Source organism: Falco rusticolus, chromosome 9, assembly GCF_015220075.1.
Source record: "Falco rusticolus isolate bFalRus1 chromosome 9, bFalRus1.pri, whole genome shotgun sequence".
NCBI lineage: Eukaryota > Metazoa > Chordata > Aves > Falconiformes > Falconidae > Falco > Falco rusticolus.
Genome location: NC_051195.1, coordinates 46,112,040 through 46,130,721, shown reverse-complemented (window position 1 = coordinate 46,130,721; position 18,682 = coordinate 46,112,040). Strand labels below are relative to the sequence as shown.

At 57.9% G+C, this 18,682-nt stretch overlaps 1 protein-coding gene across 4 annotated transcripts in view; it reads right to left on the bottom strand.

Annotated features, from left to right (window-relative positions):
• EXD3 (exonuclease 3'-5' domain containing 3) overlaps positions 1-18,682 on the bottom strand; it is a 290,827-nt gene that overhangs the window by 28,612 nt on the left and 243,533 nt on the right. For 2 of the 4 annotated variants that reach the window (XM_037400484.1, XM_037400485.1), the window contains exon 21: positions 3,644-4,734. The exons of the other annotated variants lie outside the window; for them this stretch is intronic. In XM_037400484.1, coding sequence (XP_037256381.1) covers positions 4,123-4,734 — 612 coding nt within the window. In that variant the 3' untranslated portion in view covers positions 3,644-4,122. Of the gene's footprint in view, positions 1-3,643; positions 4,735-18,682 lie in introns of those variants that run through there. 4 annotated transcript variants of the gene reach the window in all.

Below are 18,682 nucleotides of genomic sequence, written 5' to 3'. Positions count from 1 at the left end.
TTTGTTTGGTCTTAAGTAGCTGCTTTCCTGACCTCCCCCGTCCCAGCCCCGTAGCCTTTTCCATGCCTGGGCAGGCAATGTTGGGCTTGAGCCCCTTTTCTGTCCCCCCAGGTAAGCAGACGTGCTCCCACACTTTCAACTGACCAAAAAATCTCCAAAGTTAAGCAGGCTGGGGGAGATGACCAGCCTCAGGATGCAGAGGTCCCTGCAGAAAGACCCAACTCAAAGCCTGTCTCCTTCCAAATCCCACCCTTTGCTTTCCTCTGGATTTTCTGGGGAGCAGAGGACATCCCAGCCCTGTGAGCAGCCCAGAGCCCGGCCCCAGTGCCTTGCAAGGGGTCTGCTCTGGGTCTGTGCCCCACTGGGGAGGACAGGGAGGCATTGCCATCGGCTTCGTGTCACTGCAAACCGAGACGCGGGAACGAGAGTACACACCCTTTGAGGAATGCTGCTGGAAAACCCAGGGAGGCTGGAATTGGCATCCTGCTATTTTCAAAAATGGTGGAGAAAAAGCACAAAAAGAGATGAGCAACGAAGCCAGGCACTGCCGGGAGCGAGGAGAGACGCAAGTCAGCAGGCAGGGGCATGGCAGCTTGAAGACTCACCCGTGGAGCACCCGAATGCCAGGGTGGGTATGGTGGTGGTGAGCTGGCAAAGCCTGGTGAGCACCACAGGAGCCAGCCCTCCCCACAGTATTAAACACAGAGTTTGCCATTAGTTGTAGTAATTCCTCAGCACCTTGTTTCTAGCAGGCACAGACCATACCTCCAAAGACCCCCCTCCCTGATGCTGTGGTGTCTGACCCAGCCCCGCAGAGGGGACATGGCAGCACTGAGCTGCTCGCATGATGTAGCTCAGCATCCCTTGTCCCACCAGAGCATGACCCAGCAAACCATGAACAGGCAGCTCCTGGAGGGGGGGACTTGCAAACTGGGGGTTTCTCATGTGCCACCTCAGCATAAGAAACAGGTCACCCAGGAAAGGGTTACTGCAAAAATCTGCCATTTCTAAGATTGCTAAGTAGTGGGAAGGTGGTGTGCCCTGAAAGGCTCTGAGTGGAGTGACAGCCTAGGCGATAACACTTGTAATTCGGCATCCTGTAGGGGTGGAATTTGGCAAAACTGGTCTCTCCTGCTCTGAGGACATTCCAGATCCCCGCACGCACAGGCAGTCTGAATTGAACTCCCTCAATAAATACAGCAGCCAGGGGTTTAATCCAGCTCGGGTGCTCACAGTTAGAAGAGCAGTAGCAGTGTGCTCCCTTGGGACGAGCTCCCGTCCTGCCCCAGCGCGGCTCCTTCCTCCAGCTGCCTCCGGCACTGCGGGTTCTGCCACCGGGCAGGCAATGGCCCCTGCGAAACCTCACCTTGGCGTCCGGGCTGCCCTCGCTGGGTGCTGTTCCCCCTGAGAAAACAGCAACACCAACCTGTATCTGCTACCCCGGGATGGCACGTGGCTGCGGGTAGCTGACAGCCCCGGAGGGGGCCACAGCCACACGTGAGGCTGCCCCCAGGTGCCATGCACTCGCAGGGCCCGTCACCATCCTAAGCCGCTGCAGAAGGATAGGATGAGAGGCTAGATTTAGGGAGAAAGCTTGATTTTTCTAGGAAAAGCGAGGCAGGGCAGCAGGGCCTTTAAATCCTCCCCACGCAGCACACCGGCCGTGCTGCGCTGCCTGGGCTTTGTGGGACACATCTGCCCCTGCATCCCGGTCCACCAAGGATGCCCCAGGTAGCACCGTGAGCCCCACTCCCAGCACAGACACGTCTGTGAGGCAGCCAGGGAGGTGACAACCACGGGGATGCAGACCGGGGGCACCCATCATCTGGGCAGCGCACACACCGGGGGCTCACCCCTACCTCCCCACACACACGGTCCCAGGGACCGCATCCCCGCCAGGTGCTGTGACCCGCAGCCTCCCCACCATGCCCAGAGCTGGGCAGATTCTGACACCATGATGGGGGGGCCAGATCCTGACTTATCAGCTGTTTCCCAGGCTCTTCTGCCAGCTGCCCCCACTGCCAGGACGCGTGCACCTATGGGATGGGATTGGGGTGTGAGAGGGAAGCGGGGACAAAGGCGCTGAACCACACTCCTCCTCCTCCTCCTCCCTGTTCTTGGCAAGGCCAGGGGACTCTGGCTGCGAAGGGAAAAGGTTCCCAGGGCGAAGGTGTTAAATACCCTTCTCCCGTGCTGCTGTCACCTCTGAGTCCCTGGGGTGTGAGAATCAGACTCTATTATCCCCTCATTAGGAACTAACATACTGTACTAACCTTTTCACATGAAAGCTACGGTCTGTTCGCCAACAAAAGCTGGCGCTTGGTTCCCAGGAGCGGAAAAAAACCCAACCCCACAAGCACTTAGCGGGGGCTCGGGGGCCAGCCGTCCCTGCCGGCTCGGTGCAGATCCTGCCGAGCCCCAGCCGATGCTCTGGGGGGAGGAAGGGGCTCTGTGAGTCGGGGGCCAGCCAGGCACGCTGCCCCAGTGGAGCAGAGCAGGGAAAGCCTCTCCCCAGGGCGAGGGGTCTTTCTTCCAGACCCTGAGATGGCTGAGGTCCCCCTTGCCTGTCCCCCCCGTGGGGCCATGGGGAGAGATGAACGGGGCTGTTGGTAGGGGTGCAAGGGGGACTCCCTCCCCTGGGGTTTATGCTGCAGGGAGCCCTTCCCCATTAGCGGGTGCTGGCCCAGCTGCCCCCTGGACAGGGGTCCCTAGACCCCTTCAGCCACTGGAGCCGCTGCAGCTCACCCCAGGCTCCCCTTAAGCAGTTTGCAGGGCTCAGGCTGGTTCTTCCCGCACTGCTGACCAACGTACCTTGGGAGTTGCAACATCTGAAACTCCCACTCCCCTTCAGGCTGCCCTGAAAAGTGGGAAGTGAGGATGGGAAAGCATCGCTGGGCCATGGAAAAATCCATCTGCACAACACCTGACGATGCAGGTCAGCATCTAGAGCAGACAGATTATAAAAACATCGAGCACAGCAGGCAACTGCCTCCCTGGGAAACATGGCAGCACCGTGGACCATGCTTCCCTGCCCCAGCCATTGGCGGACATTGCGTGAGAAGATGAACAGTTGGGGTAACACCCTCCTTGCTCAGGCTTTTAATTAAACGAGACCTGTCTGGGTCAGCAATTTGAGCTTCTGCCCACTGCAGCTCTTTGATGCTGAGATAAACAAGGGGCTAGAGGAGAGATCTTGAAATGAAAATTTTTCCTGATTTCTTCACTTTAGAAATATCTGTTCTGATCCAGTTTTGGCTGGAGACCTTTGGCCGCTTGGGGAAGTGGACTTGAGAAGTGCCCAGGGCCACAGCGGGTGCTGAACGCCTGAAGGGTCCCCCACACCTGGAGACACATCCTTGCCTTCCCACCTGGCTGTGAGACCCCACAAATCCCAGATTCACTTGTTGCCCTGCAGCCTCCACCAGCTCTGTGCTTCTAATAAGGAAAGCAGGAGGAAGGAGGGACGCATGCCCTTTTTTTTTCCTTTTTCCTTCCCGCCACCTCTATTGCTTCCTTCCCTGTCTGCCTCCACCTGCAGTCAGCTGTGAAGGCAGCTCCCTCCCTGACCCCACAACCCACAACAGTCCCTAAGGGCTGGGAGACTTTTCCAGGTCCCCCAGGTAGCTGCTGGCCCTGGCTGACCCTCTGCTTCCCCAGCTCTGCTGGTGGGTCCCACAGCAAAGAGGCAGGTGGTTTTCGCATCGCACGCACATGTTTATTAGATCCTGGCCCGAGCCCACTAAGCTGTTTCACACAAGCTGCTGGTGACAGGTTCCAGAGATGTTTTGCTGCCACGGGATGCTGTGAAGGTGTCATCGGTGCTACACGCTGTTTTAAAAAGTAATTGAATTAAAACCGGTGAAACAGTTTGTTGCTGCCTGGCTGCTCCTCTCCATGGCGTGGCTGGGTGCAGCGGCCCAGGGTGGCCCGAAGCACGCGTGGCTGCTCTCCTGGGCTGCTCTTTTCAGAAGGTCACTTTTCTTCTCAGCTGCTACAGTCAGATTTGGGTCATCAGGTTGTTCTAAACATGCCAGAGGACTGGAATTCAGGGGGAAGCAGAAGCATGATAAACGCAGGCTGTCTCCCAGTGCCTTTCTGGGCTGGTTTCAAAAAAATCCTGGGTCACTCAGTGTCTGGCAGATGGGTTGGGAAAGCCGGGAGCAGGTTTAGTTCGCTGCCCAGCAGAGGTGCCTCAGCGCTTGTGGCAGGGAGGGCGAAGCCTGCCCGCCGTGCCGGCACTGACCGCGGCAGCACCTCTGCACACACGGGTCTGCGTAATGGAGATGAGCATGCAGGCGAGTGATCGCCATGGTTCAGAAGTACCTTTGAGCCACAAAACTGAGCCAAGAACATGAGCGTTAAGTTGTGTGCGAGGCGAGAAGTGATCCTTACCCAGCGGCCAGGGCGGACGAGGCAGGACGGAGAGCTGGTGCAGAGGAGAGGCGCGGAGCTGAGTCGGGATCCTTGTCCCTGGGCTTCCTGGTGCCAGCTGAATCCCACAGGTCCTGAAGAGGTTGGTGCTCCCCAGGGAGGGGCAGGCAGAGCACTGGCAAACTTGCTGCCGCTGTGAGAGAGGAGCAGCCAGGAGGGTTTGTCTGGCACCTTCAGCCCAGCCCAGCTCCCAGGAGCTCCTTTCCAGCTCCACGTGTCCAGCACACCTGGGTCCAGCGTGGGAGATGCACAGGGTTGTCTGAGCAAGCATGTTCGTTCCCGGGGCGGGCAGCAGCCCCGGACCTGCCAGACCAGCCAGAAGACAAATGGAGAGATGGATTTAGAAGATGGGTCTGGATTTTCCACTTCCCCCATCTGAGGTTCACCTGAACCCAATCATTTCAAAGAGGTTCAGAACCAACCAAGCCACGCTGAGGCAATGAAAATTAACTTCAAATGCAACACCTGAAGCTGAAACAAGTGACTGTCCCCCACCCCATATTCCTGTTCAGTCCATGCAGTGATGAGGGCATTGCAGTCCAGGTCATGTGGACGCCAAGCCAGAGACCTCGTTGGCTCCATCAGCACGCTCACCCAACACTGTCTGTGGGTCCCCAAAGCCTTGCTGGTCCCCACCTGCCATGTCAGAGGGCTCAGTGCCCTTTTCCTCACTGTCCTTTAGCTGGGCAGGGCCTCTGGGCACGGCCAGCCTGCCAGGAGGTCCCGCAGACTGGCAGAGCTCTGGGACACACAGGGCCGGGGCTGGAGGATAAAATGCTCTGAGCTCAGCCCCAGCAGCCTGGGGCAAGCAGGCTCAGTATTCGCCTTGGGAGGGAGCAGCTGGGTGGGAGGTTCTGCTCAGCCCCATTCCATGGGTACCTGCAAGGCTGAGGCTCCTCAAAGCAACAGCTGAGGCCCTTGCACAAGCTCTAGCATACAAAAATGATACACAGAAAGGAAAATAGGCCTTCGTCAGGTGCCCGGCTAGGGTCTTTGGAGGGAACCAGCTTGCCAGTTGGTGTTGGAAGCTCAAACTCAAAGTCTAAGGCAAGACAAAGTCCAAACCTCCAAGTCCGAGGCTTTCTGGGCAGGCACGTGTGCCCGTCTGCCAGAGCATCAGCTTCTGCTCTCACTGCTCTGCATGAGTCACGGGGGACAAAACTGCACCAAAGCAAAAGGTTACAGGGACAAAGTCTCAGGCAAAGGAGAGGCTAGAGAAAGATTATTAAGTCCCCATCACAAAGGAGACCTGCCTCAGTGCTGCCTGTACTCTGTGGAGCTACAGAGTCTGAGCAGAGACGGCAGAGGAAGCGCTGAGAGACCACCCCGAGGCACAGCCACCCCCTTGGAGAGCACCCGGCTGGTCCTGGTGCGGCCAAACGCGCACCCTGCACCCGAGAGCCCAGGGCTGAGCTGGGGGGAGCGTGGTGTGCCACGGCAGCATGGCACAGCACAGGGCACCACTCCTGCTGGGCTCTCACTGCATGCTGCACCGCCAAGGTGTGACATGGGAACGCTCCTGCCTGGGGACAGAAGTTCCAAGGACTAGGAACACTGAGGTTTGCCGTTCCCCTGCCGCTCTCAGATAAGCCACTGAGTCCTGTCCCCAGCCTCACCACACAGAAACCAGAGATGGAGATTCACCCACGGCTGTGTCACTGCTGTGTCACCACTGTGCAATGGCACCTGACGCTGGGTGACAGGGACGACCCCAAGCAGCTGGCACAATCACAGGCAGGACCAGGAGCGGCACCTCCATGCAACAATCCCCCCTGACTCCTTTGGTAAACACCGCCAGAGCCCCCCTTCCTCCGTGCAACATCTCGACAGATGCTCAGTGGGTCCCACTGCTACTTCAGCATCTCAGCTGGGGGCTGGGAGGGGCTGGCGGTGCTGGGCACGGTGCTTGGCACAGGGTCCCGCTCCGCTGTGGCCCTTGGGAAAGCTGGGCACTGGTTGCCGCCATCCTGCTGTGCAGCAGAGATGAGAAGAAAAACAACTCTCAGGGCTTCCCCTCACCTCCCGTCCTCGTCCCACACTGCAGTCCCACCGGCTCTTTCATCTCCAAGTGCCAGCAGCTCTTTCATCTCCCGCCCGGAGGTGCGAATCATTCCCCTCTCGCGGCAGCTGGCACCGGCTGCTTGTGCCGGCATCGGCACTCATCCTGACGCTGCCGGACCAAACGGCTGGGAACTCAGCCTGCCCTGCAAGGCCCTGCTTGCTGGGAGGGGGGTGGCGGGTGAGGACGGGTCATCTCTGTCACCTCTGCAGTCACTGGCAAAGTGCTCAGGACCCCCAAAATCTGGCTGCTCCCAGGTGCCTGCAGAGGAATCAAGGCACCATGATTTCTTCTGGTTCTCTCTGCAAATAAGATGACACCAGGCTTGCACCTGCTGTCATTCACGTTTGCTCAAACTCAGCTCATCTTTGTTAACTTGTGCCGATGCAAAACCCGTCCGCCGGGATGGGGAGCATGTACCCCAGCAGATGTCCTGCCCTGGTGCTCCCAGTGATGGATGACGAGGTGGTTCCCCGGCCTTAAAGCCCAAAGGACCTGTCCCAGCCGCCCTGCCTGACTGCCAGCCCAGGCGGGAGGAAGGCTCACCATTGCCCTGGCAAACAACCCTGCAGTTCATGGTCCAGCTATGGCTTATCTTTGGGTTCTGGTATAAAGGTGACAAGGCTTCACTATCACAACACAGGTGAGGGTGTCTGCGCGTGGGTGCACAGCAATACCTCTGCCAAGGAGCTGTGAGTCCTTATCAGCAGCGTTACACAAGATGCCTGATGGGTATGAACTGCAAAGAGAGCATTGCTGTGTAATGTGAAAAGCCGGGTGAGAACGAGCACAAGAAAGCGAGAGAGAGAAAAATAGAAAGGAAAAGAAAAAAGAGAAAAAGAAAGAGAAAAAGAAAAAAGAAAGAGAAAGCAAGGGTCATGTGAAGCACCCCAATCTCTGGGACTCTCACGTGAGCCCGGCTGAGAGCTGCCCGTGGCAGCTGTGCACCACTGGCATTCGCTGCATGCAGCAACCAGCCCTGCATCCTGGCGGCAGCTCTGACCCGAGCCACCCCTGGGAGCCACCTGCTCGCAGTGCCATGCCGGTGGCAGCACTGCAAGGGGCTCTGACTTGGGCTGGGCTCATGCCGAGCAGTGCCACTGTGCACACCGGTTCTGCCAGGGAACAGTGATGGGGCCACGGGGCTCAGGGACAGCGGGGCTGCGGTGGCAGCCTGACCCACCCTGGGGAGCCGAGTGAGCCCCAACCACGTCCTATAAAACAGGTGAAGAGTTTCCTGGCGCTTCAGCCGCCTGCACTGGGGCCGGTGGTGCTGCGGCAGCAGCGGTGAGTGCCACGCCGGGACAGACACCACAGGGGCACATGGCATCAGGACACGTCAGCATTGCCACATCACATAACTGCACCCAAAAAGCCAGTAATCAACACCAAAGAGTTTTCACACCACCAAATGGCTCTTCTGCAAAGAGCCAAAGGGACGAGCTGTGTGAATGGTGACGCTCGTGGACAAGTGGGCTCTGAGCTGAGAGGGCTGCAGGTGGCAGAGCCACTGCTGCTCCCCGCACACGGGGCTGCCGCCGATGAACATCACGAGCTCAAACCTGCCTGCAGTGGGGCTGGGGATGACGGGGTGAGGGGAGCCCTGGCAGGGTGGTCCTTGCTGCTCTGACCCAACCCCTTACGAGGAAGGCATCCATGCCCAAGCAGAACGCACCCGTCTTGTCCGTCCTGGCTAACATCTCCCACATGGGGACACTGAGAAGACCCAGTGTCCAATGTGCCTTCATGAGCCCCAACAAGGCATCCTGGAGAAAACCAGTTTTCAAGCGTGCTTTCTGGCTGGTCAAATGTTGAACGAAGAAGGAAGTGATCAGCACCTGTTAGTTGAATTGTTTTGCACGTCTGCAGCAACTCAAAGGTTAATATCCATCCAAATTCAATCTAACCCTGCAAAATAGTCCCAAAACTCAGCCCAGCAAAACCTGACAGTCCATCTTAACACACACTGATGCTCCCAGCCTGCCCTCCCCTGCCAGACACAACCATCCTGCCTTTTCTTACATTTACTATTTATCTTTCTAACTAATCGCAGACAGACTGACTTAGGGCATTTCTTCTTCCCTGGGACACAGCGCCAGGGTCTGCAGAGCTGCATGAGGGGCACACGGGCTTAGCATCCCACTGATGGAAAGGTCTGATCCTCAGGTGTCCCAAACAAATGCCTTAAAGACTCCAGCCAGAGAAATGTGGTCTTCTGGGAGAAGGGAGCTGGCCCTCTCCCAACACCAGAATAACGGAATAAAACCAGCCACCGACAGCATGTCCACAAGCCACCCCTGCCCCATCACAGTGGCAGAGAGACCCCGCAGGGGACCAAAGGTTCAGGGATGTGGCGGGGGCACCGCTGGGGCACAGAGGGTTCAGGGCTGGAGTGGTCCAGGCGTCCGGCGCTGTTTGTTCCGCTCCGGAAATCCGGATCTTACCTACTTAAATAAACCGGCCGGGAGGACGGCAGAGCGGCATGCCTGTTGTTGAGTGCACAGGAAACAGCTGTATTCGATTAGGCAGGGTTAGGGGAGACTCTGATAGCCTGGGAATAATAATAATAAAATCCCCTCCTGTTGCAGGACTATTTATTTTCTATAGAGAGATCCAACAGCAGCCCATCACATGGCAGCCAGCAAGGGGCTGGGTCCCTGCAGCAGGTCTGCAGGGGTGAGCTGTGATGGGAGGGAGAGGCCAGAGATCATTTGCCTGATGGCTCATCTGAGCACCCCAGGAGGGCTCAGCCTGGCCTAGGGGTGAGCGATGCTGTGCCCCGTGGGGTTTCAGAGGCAGGCGGGCAGGTCTTGGGCTGACACAGGGTGCAGGAGATGCCTTTGCAGCAGGTTGTGGGCACCTGAAGGGATGCTGAAAGGAGCTTCCTCACCAAGCGCATCATCCCCTTCCTGGTGTTAGGGAGCTGCCCCTCTGTGCCCACCAACAACACTGGGATGCACAGGGCTCAGCTGCCTCAGGCTGTTCCCATCCCAGCTCCCTCCAGCTCTGCAGGTCTCTGCACCCACAGGAGAGGAGGAGGAGGTGGGCAGGCAGGGTGTGTGGTGGGTGCCTGTGGTGGGGATCTGGAGGAGCTCAGGCAACACGGTTGCGTTTGTACAGGGACCGGACCAAGGGTGGTATGTCTGAAAGCATCCCACCTGCTCTGAGCAGGAGAACATCCCTGTCCCCAACCCCACCTGCATCCCCATCCTCATCCTCCTCATCCTCTTCCCCATCCCCACCCCCATTCCCATCCCAATACTCATCCTTGCCCCTCATCCATGCACGCACCCAGGCTCAGCCTAGGCTTGCCAAGTGCTGACTCAGCACTCGGACACCAGCAGGCCGTAGCAGTGGCATGCAGCACAGTGGGTCCTTGCCCTCAGACATGTATGGGGCTGGGGGGCATGTCAGGCAAGGCCCTGAAAATGCATCCAGGTCACTCCTTCCACCCACACGGAAGGATCCAGACCAGCGCATGATGAAAACACTACTTCTCGGAAGCTGTTCCCGTTTTTTTCACGGCTCTTTGAAAAAAACCTTGGCTGTTGCCCAGCCCTAACAGAGCTACACTGCCCCTCCAACTCCTAGACTCCCAAGTGACCTCTAGGAATATTTCTGTGGCTGCCCACACAGATTTCCCAGGAAGGGCAGCGCGCATCCTTGGCAGCAGAGCAGCCACATTCCCACTGTCCCGCTTGAGCTGCCCTATTCCTCCAGGGTAATCCCAGCTCCAAAAGGAGGCTTTTATTTTTCCTTCCTACGTGGTGGGATGCCGTCAGAGGACCCAGTGGTAGCAAATATATTTGTTGCTCTCCCCTGTTTGCCTCCCTGCTGGATGCAAAGCCTGTGGGTCCCACTTGGATACGGATTTGGCTGTTTAGACTGTTTGGCTTTGGCTCATTTGAGCATTCAGGGGCAGCTGTGGAGTCACCCCACCCCGGTGGCCCCTGTGCGGAGGATGGGGTGCTGGAGCCTCAGCTCTTGGTGAGCCTTTGGCAGCAAAATCAGGCTTCAAAGGAGAAACGGCTGGCAGCAAGTCCCAGTTTTGGTGCTCAGCTCATCTTCTGAGACACAAGATGGTAGATGAAACATGCAGAGCTCCAACCAGGACCAGGCAGCTTGCAGGGTCCAAGGTCACCTACAGCTCCGCACTGTCAGGTCACAGGAGGAGAAGCCAGAGGCGGGATGGAGCGATTTTCCCAGCAGGCTCCCTCCCTGGCATGCCGCCTGTCCCCAGATGCTCCGCAATGCTGGAGTGAGCCTCGGCACCAGATGCAAAGCAGCTGAGCTTCATTTAGCTGGTCAGGGCAGCCTTACTGCACACCCTGCAGTGCTTCATCGGGGAAGTTCCCTGCCCGTCCTCTTCCTGAAAAGAGGCCAGAGCAGGAGCCGGACCGAGGGTAGAGTTAGATCCAGCCCTGGGCCCTTTTGCCACCTCTCCCAGGATCTCCAGGTGGAGATTAAAAGCATGTCAGCAGATAAGCGCCTGAGGATGAGGGAACGCTGAACCCATCTGCAGGTGTCCAGGTAGGGTGCGAGCTGACACTGCAGACACCCCTGGGACTTGCGGGGCTGGGTGGCCGCGCTCTCATCCAGCAGCCATTTCCCGACATGGATTTTTGGCACGGTCCTGCCTCACTCCCTGCCTTTAGGAAATTTCACTGATAACGCCGGGGCTGAGATAAAGCAGAACGCCCTCCACGTTCCCACCCAGCTGTCTGCTGGAGCATCTGTCCTGCCCAGCCCTGGCTCTCCGGGCAGTGCCGGGATGGCTTGCAAGGGGGAAAGCACAGCTCCTGGCCCCACAGGTGATGCTCAGCTCCCGGGGACCCCTTGAGCATCAATTCTCGCCTTGCGAGCGGGCCGGCAGACATGGAGCATCACCAGGATGGCTCGCCCTGCTCCGGGCTGGCTGGTCGGGTTCCCACGTACTGCCTTGACGTCACCCCGAAAGTGCAGGATTGAAAGGGGGGCCCTCAGGCGCCTGACAATAGTGCTTTCCTTCCCCATCAATAGCAGCGAGAGACACGCTGGGCTGACACGGAACTGTGCACAACAAAAGCCAGTGTCCGAACAAATCTTCTCAGGCACTGGGTCCCCCGGGTGACCTGGGGTTAGCCTGGACTTTTGCTCCCGCCTGGCCCTCCGGAGCAGGAATGTCCCTCCGTGCTGCGCCATGGCTGGTTCCCACGCTTCCAACCTGCTTTGCTATTTATCAGCAACCGGCCTCTAATCCCCTTTGTGAAGGCCTGATTCAAGCTCAGCACAATGTGGCAAAAAGGGAGGGGGCAGGCGGGAGATGAGGGAGGGGAAAACAGTCCCAAAGAATGAAAATCAAACCCTTTACCTTTTTCCCCCACCCTGACGACGATTCCCTGGGGACTCTTTAGGCCATCACCTCTCTGGGTAGTGCCAGGCTGCAGCGGGGGGCCAGGCAGCTCAGCCTGCGGGAAGGGGCTCGTGGTGGGATGCGCTGGTGTTTAAGGAACAAGCACACACATACATAAAGACAAAACCCCACTCGTGTCCCCATGCAGGTTAATTTGGCTTTGATGCTCACTGCTCTTTCATGACCCTTGTCCTGCCACGGCCTCATCTATCGCCCCCGCGGATGAGATGCGCTCCCCACGCTTTCCCAACACGGATGCAGGGATGTAGGTTTGCACCAGAACGTCACCAAAGGGAGTCTGTGGGGGAACAGGAAACGTGAATCCCAATTCCCTCTATTCCAGCCACTCCACCGCAGCCTCTCCCTGCTACCACAACCCTCTCTCTTTGCAAACCTCCTTGGGGGGAATAACCTGATGAAATTTCCCCAAGGCCGCAGTGGGCACAGCTGGGCGCAAGTGCCCCGTGCTGGGCTCCATCCTCCCCCGGGCCAAGCTTCTTGGCCAACTCCTGTTTGCTTTAGGGGAGGATTCGCAAGCCCTCTCCCCAGATAACTTTGGAACAAAACAGTTTCCAAAGGCTGTGCTACTTACAAATGAGGGGTTTCAAGCTTTTGTCCTAAATCCAATGCTGTTTTCTTTGCAAACGGCGGGGGAAAAACGTAAAAGAAGAGACGACCTCAAATGCTAATCTTGTTAGGTTAAACTGTTCGCTAAACAGATGGAGGTGCAAGGCAATGGGATTTTTGTCTTTTTGAGGAAGGGGTTAGGTTTGTAGGTTACAGAGGTCATTCCGGGCAAACTGGCAGCTTTGCTCTTTGTGTCATAAGAGCAGGGAGAAAGTGAAGTGGCAAAAACGCTCCCGGCTGAGGTGGTATGGTGGGGTTTAACCCTCCGTTATTCTGGTGGTCTCGCAGGATAAAGCCTGTGAGCCTTGCTGCAGGCTTCAGGCTTACCAAGAGGCAGCGCAGGGACACCCCAAAGACACGCACTGAGAAAGACCCTGTTGCTCCCCAAGGCCACAGCACCTCAGCATCCCCCAAGGAAGATCCTCCTAAAAGCCACTCCATGGCTCCTCCAGCACTTGGCCCACCTGGGGATGATGTCGGGGATGGCAGTCCCCAGCGTGGCCACTGCAGCATCCATGGGGACCCAGTGCCAGGCTGACGTAATGGAAGGGCTGTCAGGTTCCCAGGAAGTTTTGAGCCTGGGGCTGTGAATGGGAGCCATGCCCCTGAATCCCTTGGGAGGCAGAAACCGTTTCAGCTGGAAGGTCTGGACCCACAGGGGAATGTGGTGGTGCCCACAGCATGGCCCCTCTCACTGTTCCCATGGGCTTAGCTGTGGCACCGGGGAGGCTGGCCAGGGTTAGTGCTGTTGCTTCTGGTTGGGCTTGTGGCCAGGAGCTGAGAAAGTGTCACTGTGGCACCTGGGACAGGCAGTTTGGATTAACCCAAACCACTTCTGCACTGACATCATCCCCAAAGGTTGGGCAGGGAGCTGCTCTGCTGCGAGGGGCCCAGAGTGGCATGGCCACTGTCACACCACTGCATCCCTTCCTAACGCTTGGCTTTTGCACCCCCCGTGCCAAAATATGCCGTGCCCAGGCTGGGCTGGGGGGGGGGTGCCTGGGCCTGGTAGGGCGCAGCACCCAGGCTGCAGCCCTCCTGCACCCTGCAGCACCCCGTGGGTGCCAGCAGCGAGGGAGTTAGCCTTGGAGGAGGGCACTGCCACCTCACTAGGGGACATCAGGATCTGAGGGGACATGGTAAGGTGCTGTCAGGCACCCAGGACCCTACAGAGAGCAGTGAATAGCTGCTGGCTTTACCCTAAACCATCCCAGGTTTTCCTCAGCTCTACCAGGGCCGTTAGTGTTTTCCTGCAAGCTGTACCAAAGCCAACCAAAACCTTTCTCACGCTTTGCTGCAGCCTGATCCTGTCCTTGTCCCCATTCAGCCCAGGGAGCTAAGAGATGCTGGCCTGGGTGCTCCTGCCAGCCTGGGGTGCTGGTGCCTGTCCAGGTGTTTTACATCAGCCTGGGAGCTAATATCAGCCTTTGCTAATTCCAGCCTGGGTGCTTAAGGTCAGCCCAGATGCTAACGCCAGCCCGGGTGCTAATGCTAGCCCAGCTACTTAACACCAGTCTGGGTGCTAACTCTGGTTTGGGCATTTAAGGCCAGTCCAGGTGCTTAATGTCAGCGTGGGTGCTAACACCAGCATGGGTGGCAATGCCAGCCCGGGTGCTTAAGGACAGCGCAGGGTCCTCAAGCCACCCTGGGTGTTCCTGCCTTGCCCGCATTGCTGTAAAGCACCCCAGCTGAGTTCCAGCACCCTGGTGAAGGCACAGCTGGGACCCAGGCTGTGCCACTGTCACAGGCACAGGTGACCCCACTTCCCCAGGCACCTGCTGACATCTACTTTGGGACAAATGCTGGGCAAGCGACTGCTTGCTGCATCTCTGCAGACCCAAGCCTCACCTTTCCTTGAGCTTTCTGCGGGAAGGAGGGGAAAGCCAGGGCCCCTGCGGCAAGCTCCAACCCACTGGAGGCTGCAGCAGAGATGGAGCCTGGTGTGACCCCATTCTGCTGTCCCTGTGCTCCTCATCAGGCAGAATTGGCAGGGAGTGTGGGCCCGCGTCTGCCAGCTCAGCGCCAAAGGCTCTGGTTTGGGCACCGTGCCATGCTGCCAGGCAGGGGTTGTACCCAGCTTCCTGCCCTCCCTGTCCTTCCTGCACGTGTGTGCACGTCCTCAGCCTGCCTTTACCCCTGCGCGTTGCTGGGCTGCTCCGGAGGGCACCTGGGGCGAAGCAGCCACAGAAATGAAAACACAAAAGTATGAAGAATTGGTCAAAAAAACCAACAGCCCCGACCGGATCTGACAAACCGGCAGCCAGAAACAAGGAACTGCCCAGTGGGCGAAACCCTCAGGGGTCCACCACAAAGAGGATCCGCTCCTGAGCGGCAGGAGAGGATGTGGGAAGGAAAGGGAGGAGGTCCTCAGCGTGGTCAAGGAGAGGCCAGCTGGGAGAGGTGGGATGGCTGTGATGACTGAAGCCGGATGGGATGCAAGGAGATCCCCTCTGGGCAGTGCGCCCAGCCCTGGCTCAGTGACCTCGGAGGCAGAGGGCAAAGCCAGACAACCCTGAGCACCCAAAATCGCTCTAATTTCTAGGCCTGGACCCCAGAGGACTCTGCACCAGCGCTGAGGCACAGGACAACCATGTGCTGGTGCTGCTGAGGTTGGCATGAAACTCCTTGTGTGTTGTTTTAAAATGAAGGCTAAGGAGAGGGTGCTGGTGGGGCTTCTTGCTGGGATGTGCTCCCCCAGGTACTATCAGCCTGGCTCAGCATCATCCAGAGCTGCAGCCCAACAAAATCCCGTGGGAAGACTCAGGACTGCTGAATCCCTGCTCAAGCCAGCTGCTTCCAGCTGGCATTTGCAATGGCACAGCCAGCAGTGCCTGCAGAGCTCCCTTCTCTGCCCAGCCCAGCCCAGTGCTGCCCTGTGAACCAGAGCTGGGGCTTGTTGGGGAACAAGGGTCCCCACCACGCTCACCCAGCCCTTGCTCAGCCCTGACCAGCCGGGTTTGCTGGCGACGAACCGCAGGGAAAGGAGCAGCTACGGAGACACGGTGGGCTGGGAGGAAACCTTGCACCAACATAAAATTATGCCAAGAGCAGGTTTACGCACCGTCCTGGTATGTACCTGGCTGGCTGAGCTCTCCTGTCTGCTCCCACCTCCCTCATCCCTGACCCCCTGCAGAAGAAGCACCCGATTCCTCCCTCCAGCTACAGCTGCGAGTCCAGCACAGCATCCTCCCCAGAACGCTGCAGCCAGGTCCTGCAGGAGCTGAAGGCGCCTGCCCACGCATGTCGGAGCAGAGGCTTGGGAGCTGCTTTGCTCCACGTTCCTCCCCCAGGGGCTGCAGCCACTGCGACCACATGAAGAGTGGGACGGCTGCAGGCGTCTGGTTTTGCTGTTGCAATGTGAACATGTTCTCAGCAGGCGCTTTCACACCCCCCTGCCCCGTGTCACAGAGGCGGCGCACGCAGTGTGGTCCAGGCTGGGAATTTGCTGTTGCGTGTCCATCCCCCCTGGCCTTCAAAACAAACAGGAGATGCGAAAACGCAGCGTCCAGAAAAATGTGCGAAGAAAACAAAAAGATGAGTGGCTGGAGTGCCCAGAGGCTCAGCCAGGGGCCTGCAGGGCTGTGACCGTAATTAAGTAGCAGCCCTGGCGTCTGCGTGTTTGTCACCTCGCTGCATCCCACTGCCCAGGCTTGGGGCTGTGGGTAGCACTGCAGAGAGACACACCAGTGAGCAGGATCACACCGAAACCAGCAAAGGGACAAAAGGACAGAGGAGAAGTGAGCCTGCTGTGTGGCGGGAGCTCAAATACCTTCAGGCACCCAAACTGGGGTATTTGCTCCATCAGACCAGGTGTCCTGGCTGTGCCAAGCCCCACACCGAGGGCTGGCACCAGCACGGGCATCTGGAGCAAGCTGCAGTGCCACCCATCCTCGGGGGGATGAGCTTGTGGTTGGGAATATGTGAATTCATGCCATGGCCGCAGCACTGAAGTCCTGCCACGAGCAAAAGCCAAATGGTTAAATGTGCCGTGGGCTCTGCAGCGAGGTTTGCTGCGGGAGCTGGGGCAGCTGGGGCTGGTGTCCTGCCAGCAGGCACCACTGCTCCTCCAGCGAGAGAGCTGGTGAGGTGACCTGCATTTATGCCACGGGCAGAAACAACCAGTTTCCCCCTTCTCTCCCCGTATTGCACCCACGGAAGCAGCCTGGCAGGGGGCGAGGGGAGCATGGGGACATGTGCCCACCTGCCGGACACGCCAGCTCAGCTCTCTGCCCCATTTCCCCGCCGCCCCACTGCACCGTGTGCAGCAGAGGCCCCAGGGACAGGACTCAAAGTGCCCCGAGTTCAGTCTTCAACTTCTGCCCACTTTCTGCAGCAGAAAGAGACATCAGCTGAGGACAACTCTCCCCATCAGTATTTGGGGATATCGGGGACCAAGACCTACTCCTCTCCAAACCACGGCTGGGGGTGAATAGCCCAGATGGAAGCACCCCCCATTGTGAGGTGTCCAGGAAGGTGAGATGCACCTCCCTGAAGTGCAGACCTGTCCGGGGGCTGGCTCCCTGAAAGCGGGGCCTATGCTGGCAGCATGATGCCAAGCTGAGCTGACAGGGGTGATGGCATCTGCCAGCCACCGCTGTGGGTCCCGGTGGGCAGTGGGACCCACTGGTGTAGAGGGGCTTCTCTGGGGTGCCCGTAGCCCCCGTGCACGTAGCTCACCCCAGCGCACAAGCCCCGCACATGTGTTTCCTGCTTTCCAGTGTCTTCAGACCCTCTATTCACATCAAATTAATTTTATGTGTGTTTTTCCAGCCATAGGCACTCTGCAACCACTTTGAAGCTGGGACGCACAATCAGGCAGGAAAGGGGAAATTCCTGCTCCGGGAGAAGCAGAGGCAGCCTTCAAAGATCCCTGCTGTCAAAAGGCATTTAGAAAATGGTCTGGGAGGGGGGCCCGAGGTGAGCCCACCATGGAGTGAGACCAGACCGGGGTTCAGAGGCACCACGGGCACAGGACATGTGCTGAGCCCACTTCTGGGCCCTATTTCCAGATTCTCTTTCACTCTGTGCGAGCTGCTGGAAGACTCAGAGATGATGGACTTGGGAGCAAACCAGGCATGGTTTCTCCCACACAGCACATGTCCATCCCTCCATTATCTCTAACAAACAGAGCGCCGACTTCTTCCCTGAACTAGAAAAAGAGAATATTGTGACTTCTAAAATTTATTATTTTTTGTTCTCTGAACATTTTCCCAGAGGAGAAAGGAGAAGTGAGGAACCTCCCGTGCCAGACAGCACCATAAATGTCTCCTGTTACTCTGCAAAGCCTGAAAGGAAAATACCATTGCCTGAGCCACCGGGCCATCACGTGTACTGGGGTCAAAGCTGCTGCCCTGGGAAGCTGTGAAAGCCAGGGCTGAGGTCTCCTGAGGACGTGGAGAATCCTCTGGCTCAATGGTCTTAAATGTATTCATACCTGAGCATCTCTGTGCCGTGCAAGCAGTACCCAGTGACACTCACACCTGCCAAGCCTGGACCGGTCCTTCTGGCCTGCAGCCCACCACAGCACCCCTGATCCACGGGAGCTGTGGCCACGGCAGGAGACCCAAAGCTCACCAGCCTTCAGGTACGTGGCCAGTGCCTGCGGGGCTGCCGTGCCACCCTTGGTGATGCCAGGGCTCCCAGACCATCCTTTCTGATGAAGCACCAGGGCTCAGCGAGGGCGGTGCTCCTCAGGGGATGGGAGCTGAGGGCTGACCTCGCTACCAGGACCACCCTGCTGCCCCACGGAACAAGTGGGCAAAGCCAGCAGTCTGCCAGGCTCCAAGGCCAGCTCATCAATGGCTAATTATCACCACAGTGGAAAACTCTTTGTGACCATCCAATGCACGGCCACAGCCTCTTGCTCAGCCTGCATCTCCCCGTGGAGCCCGACTGCCTCGTAACCCCCTCCCAGGCAGGGGCTGCGATCGGATCTCCCCAAAGCCTTTCCTTCCCCAGTGTAATCTAGATGCGAGACATCAAAGATTTTGTGAAACATCAGGGGATCTTTAAAGAGGGCTGGAAAGGGATTTCCATGGATTAAGACAGGGCGACCATCTCATTGTAAACAGACTGAAGAAGAAAGGGACACCTGCAGAGTCCAAACCAGAACAGACTCTGTAAAATAAGGTGAGAAATTCTCACGTGCTGTGAGCTACCATCCTTATCTGTCA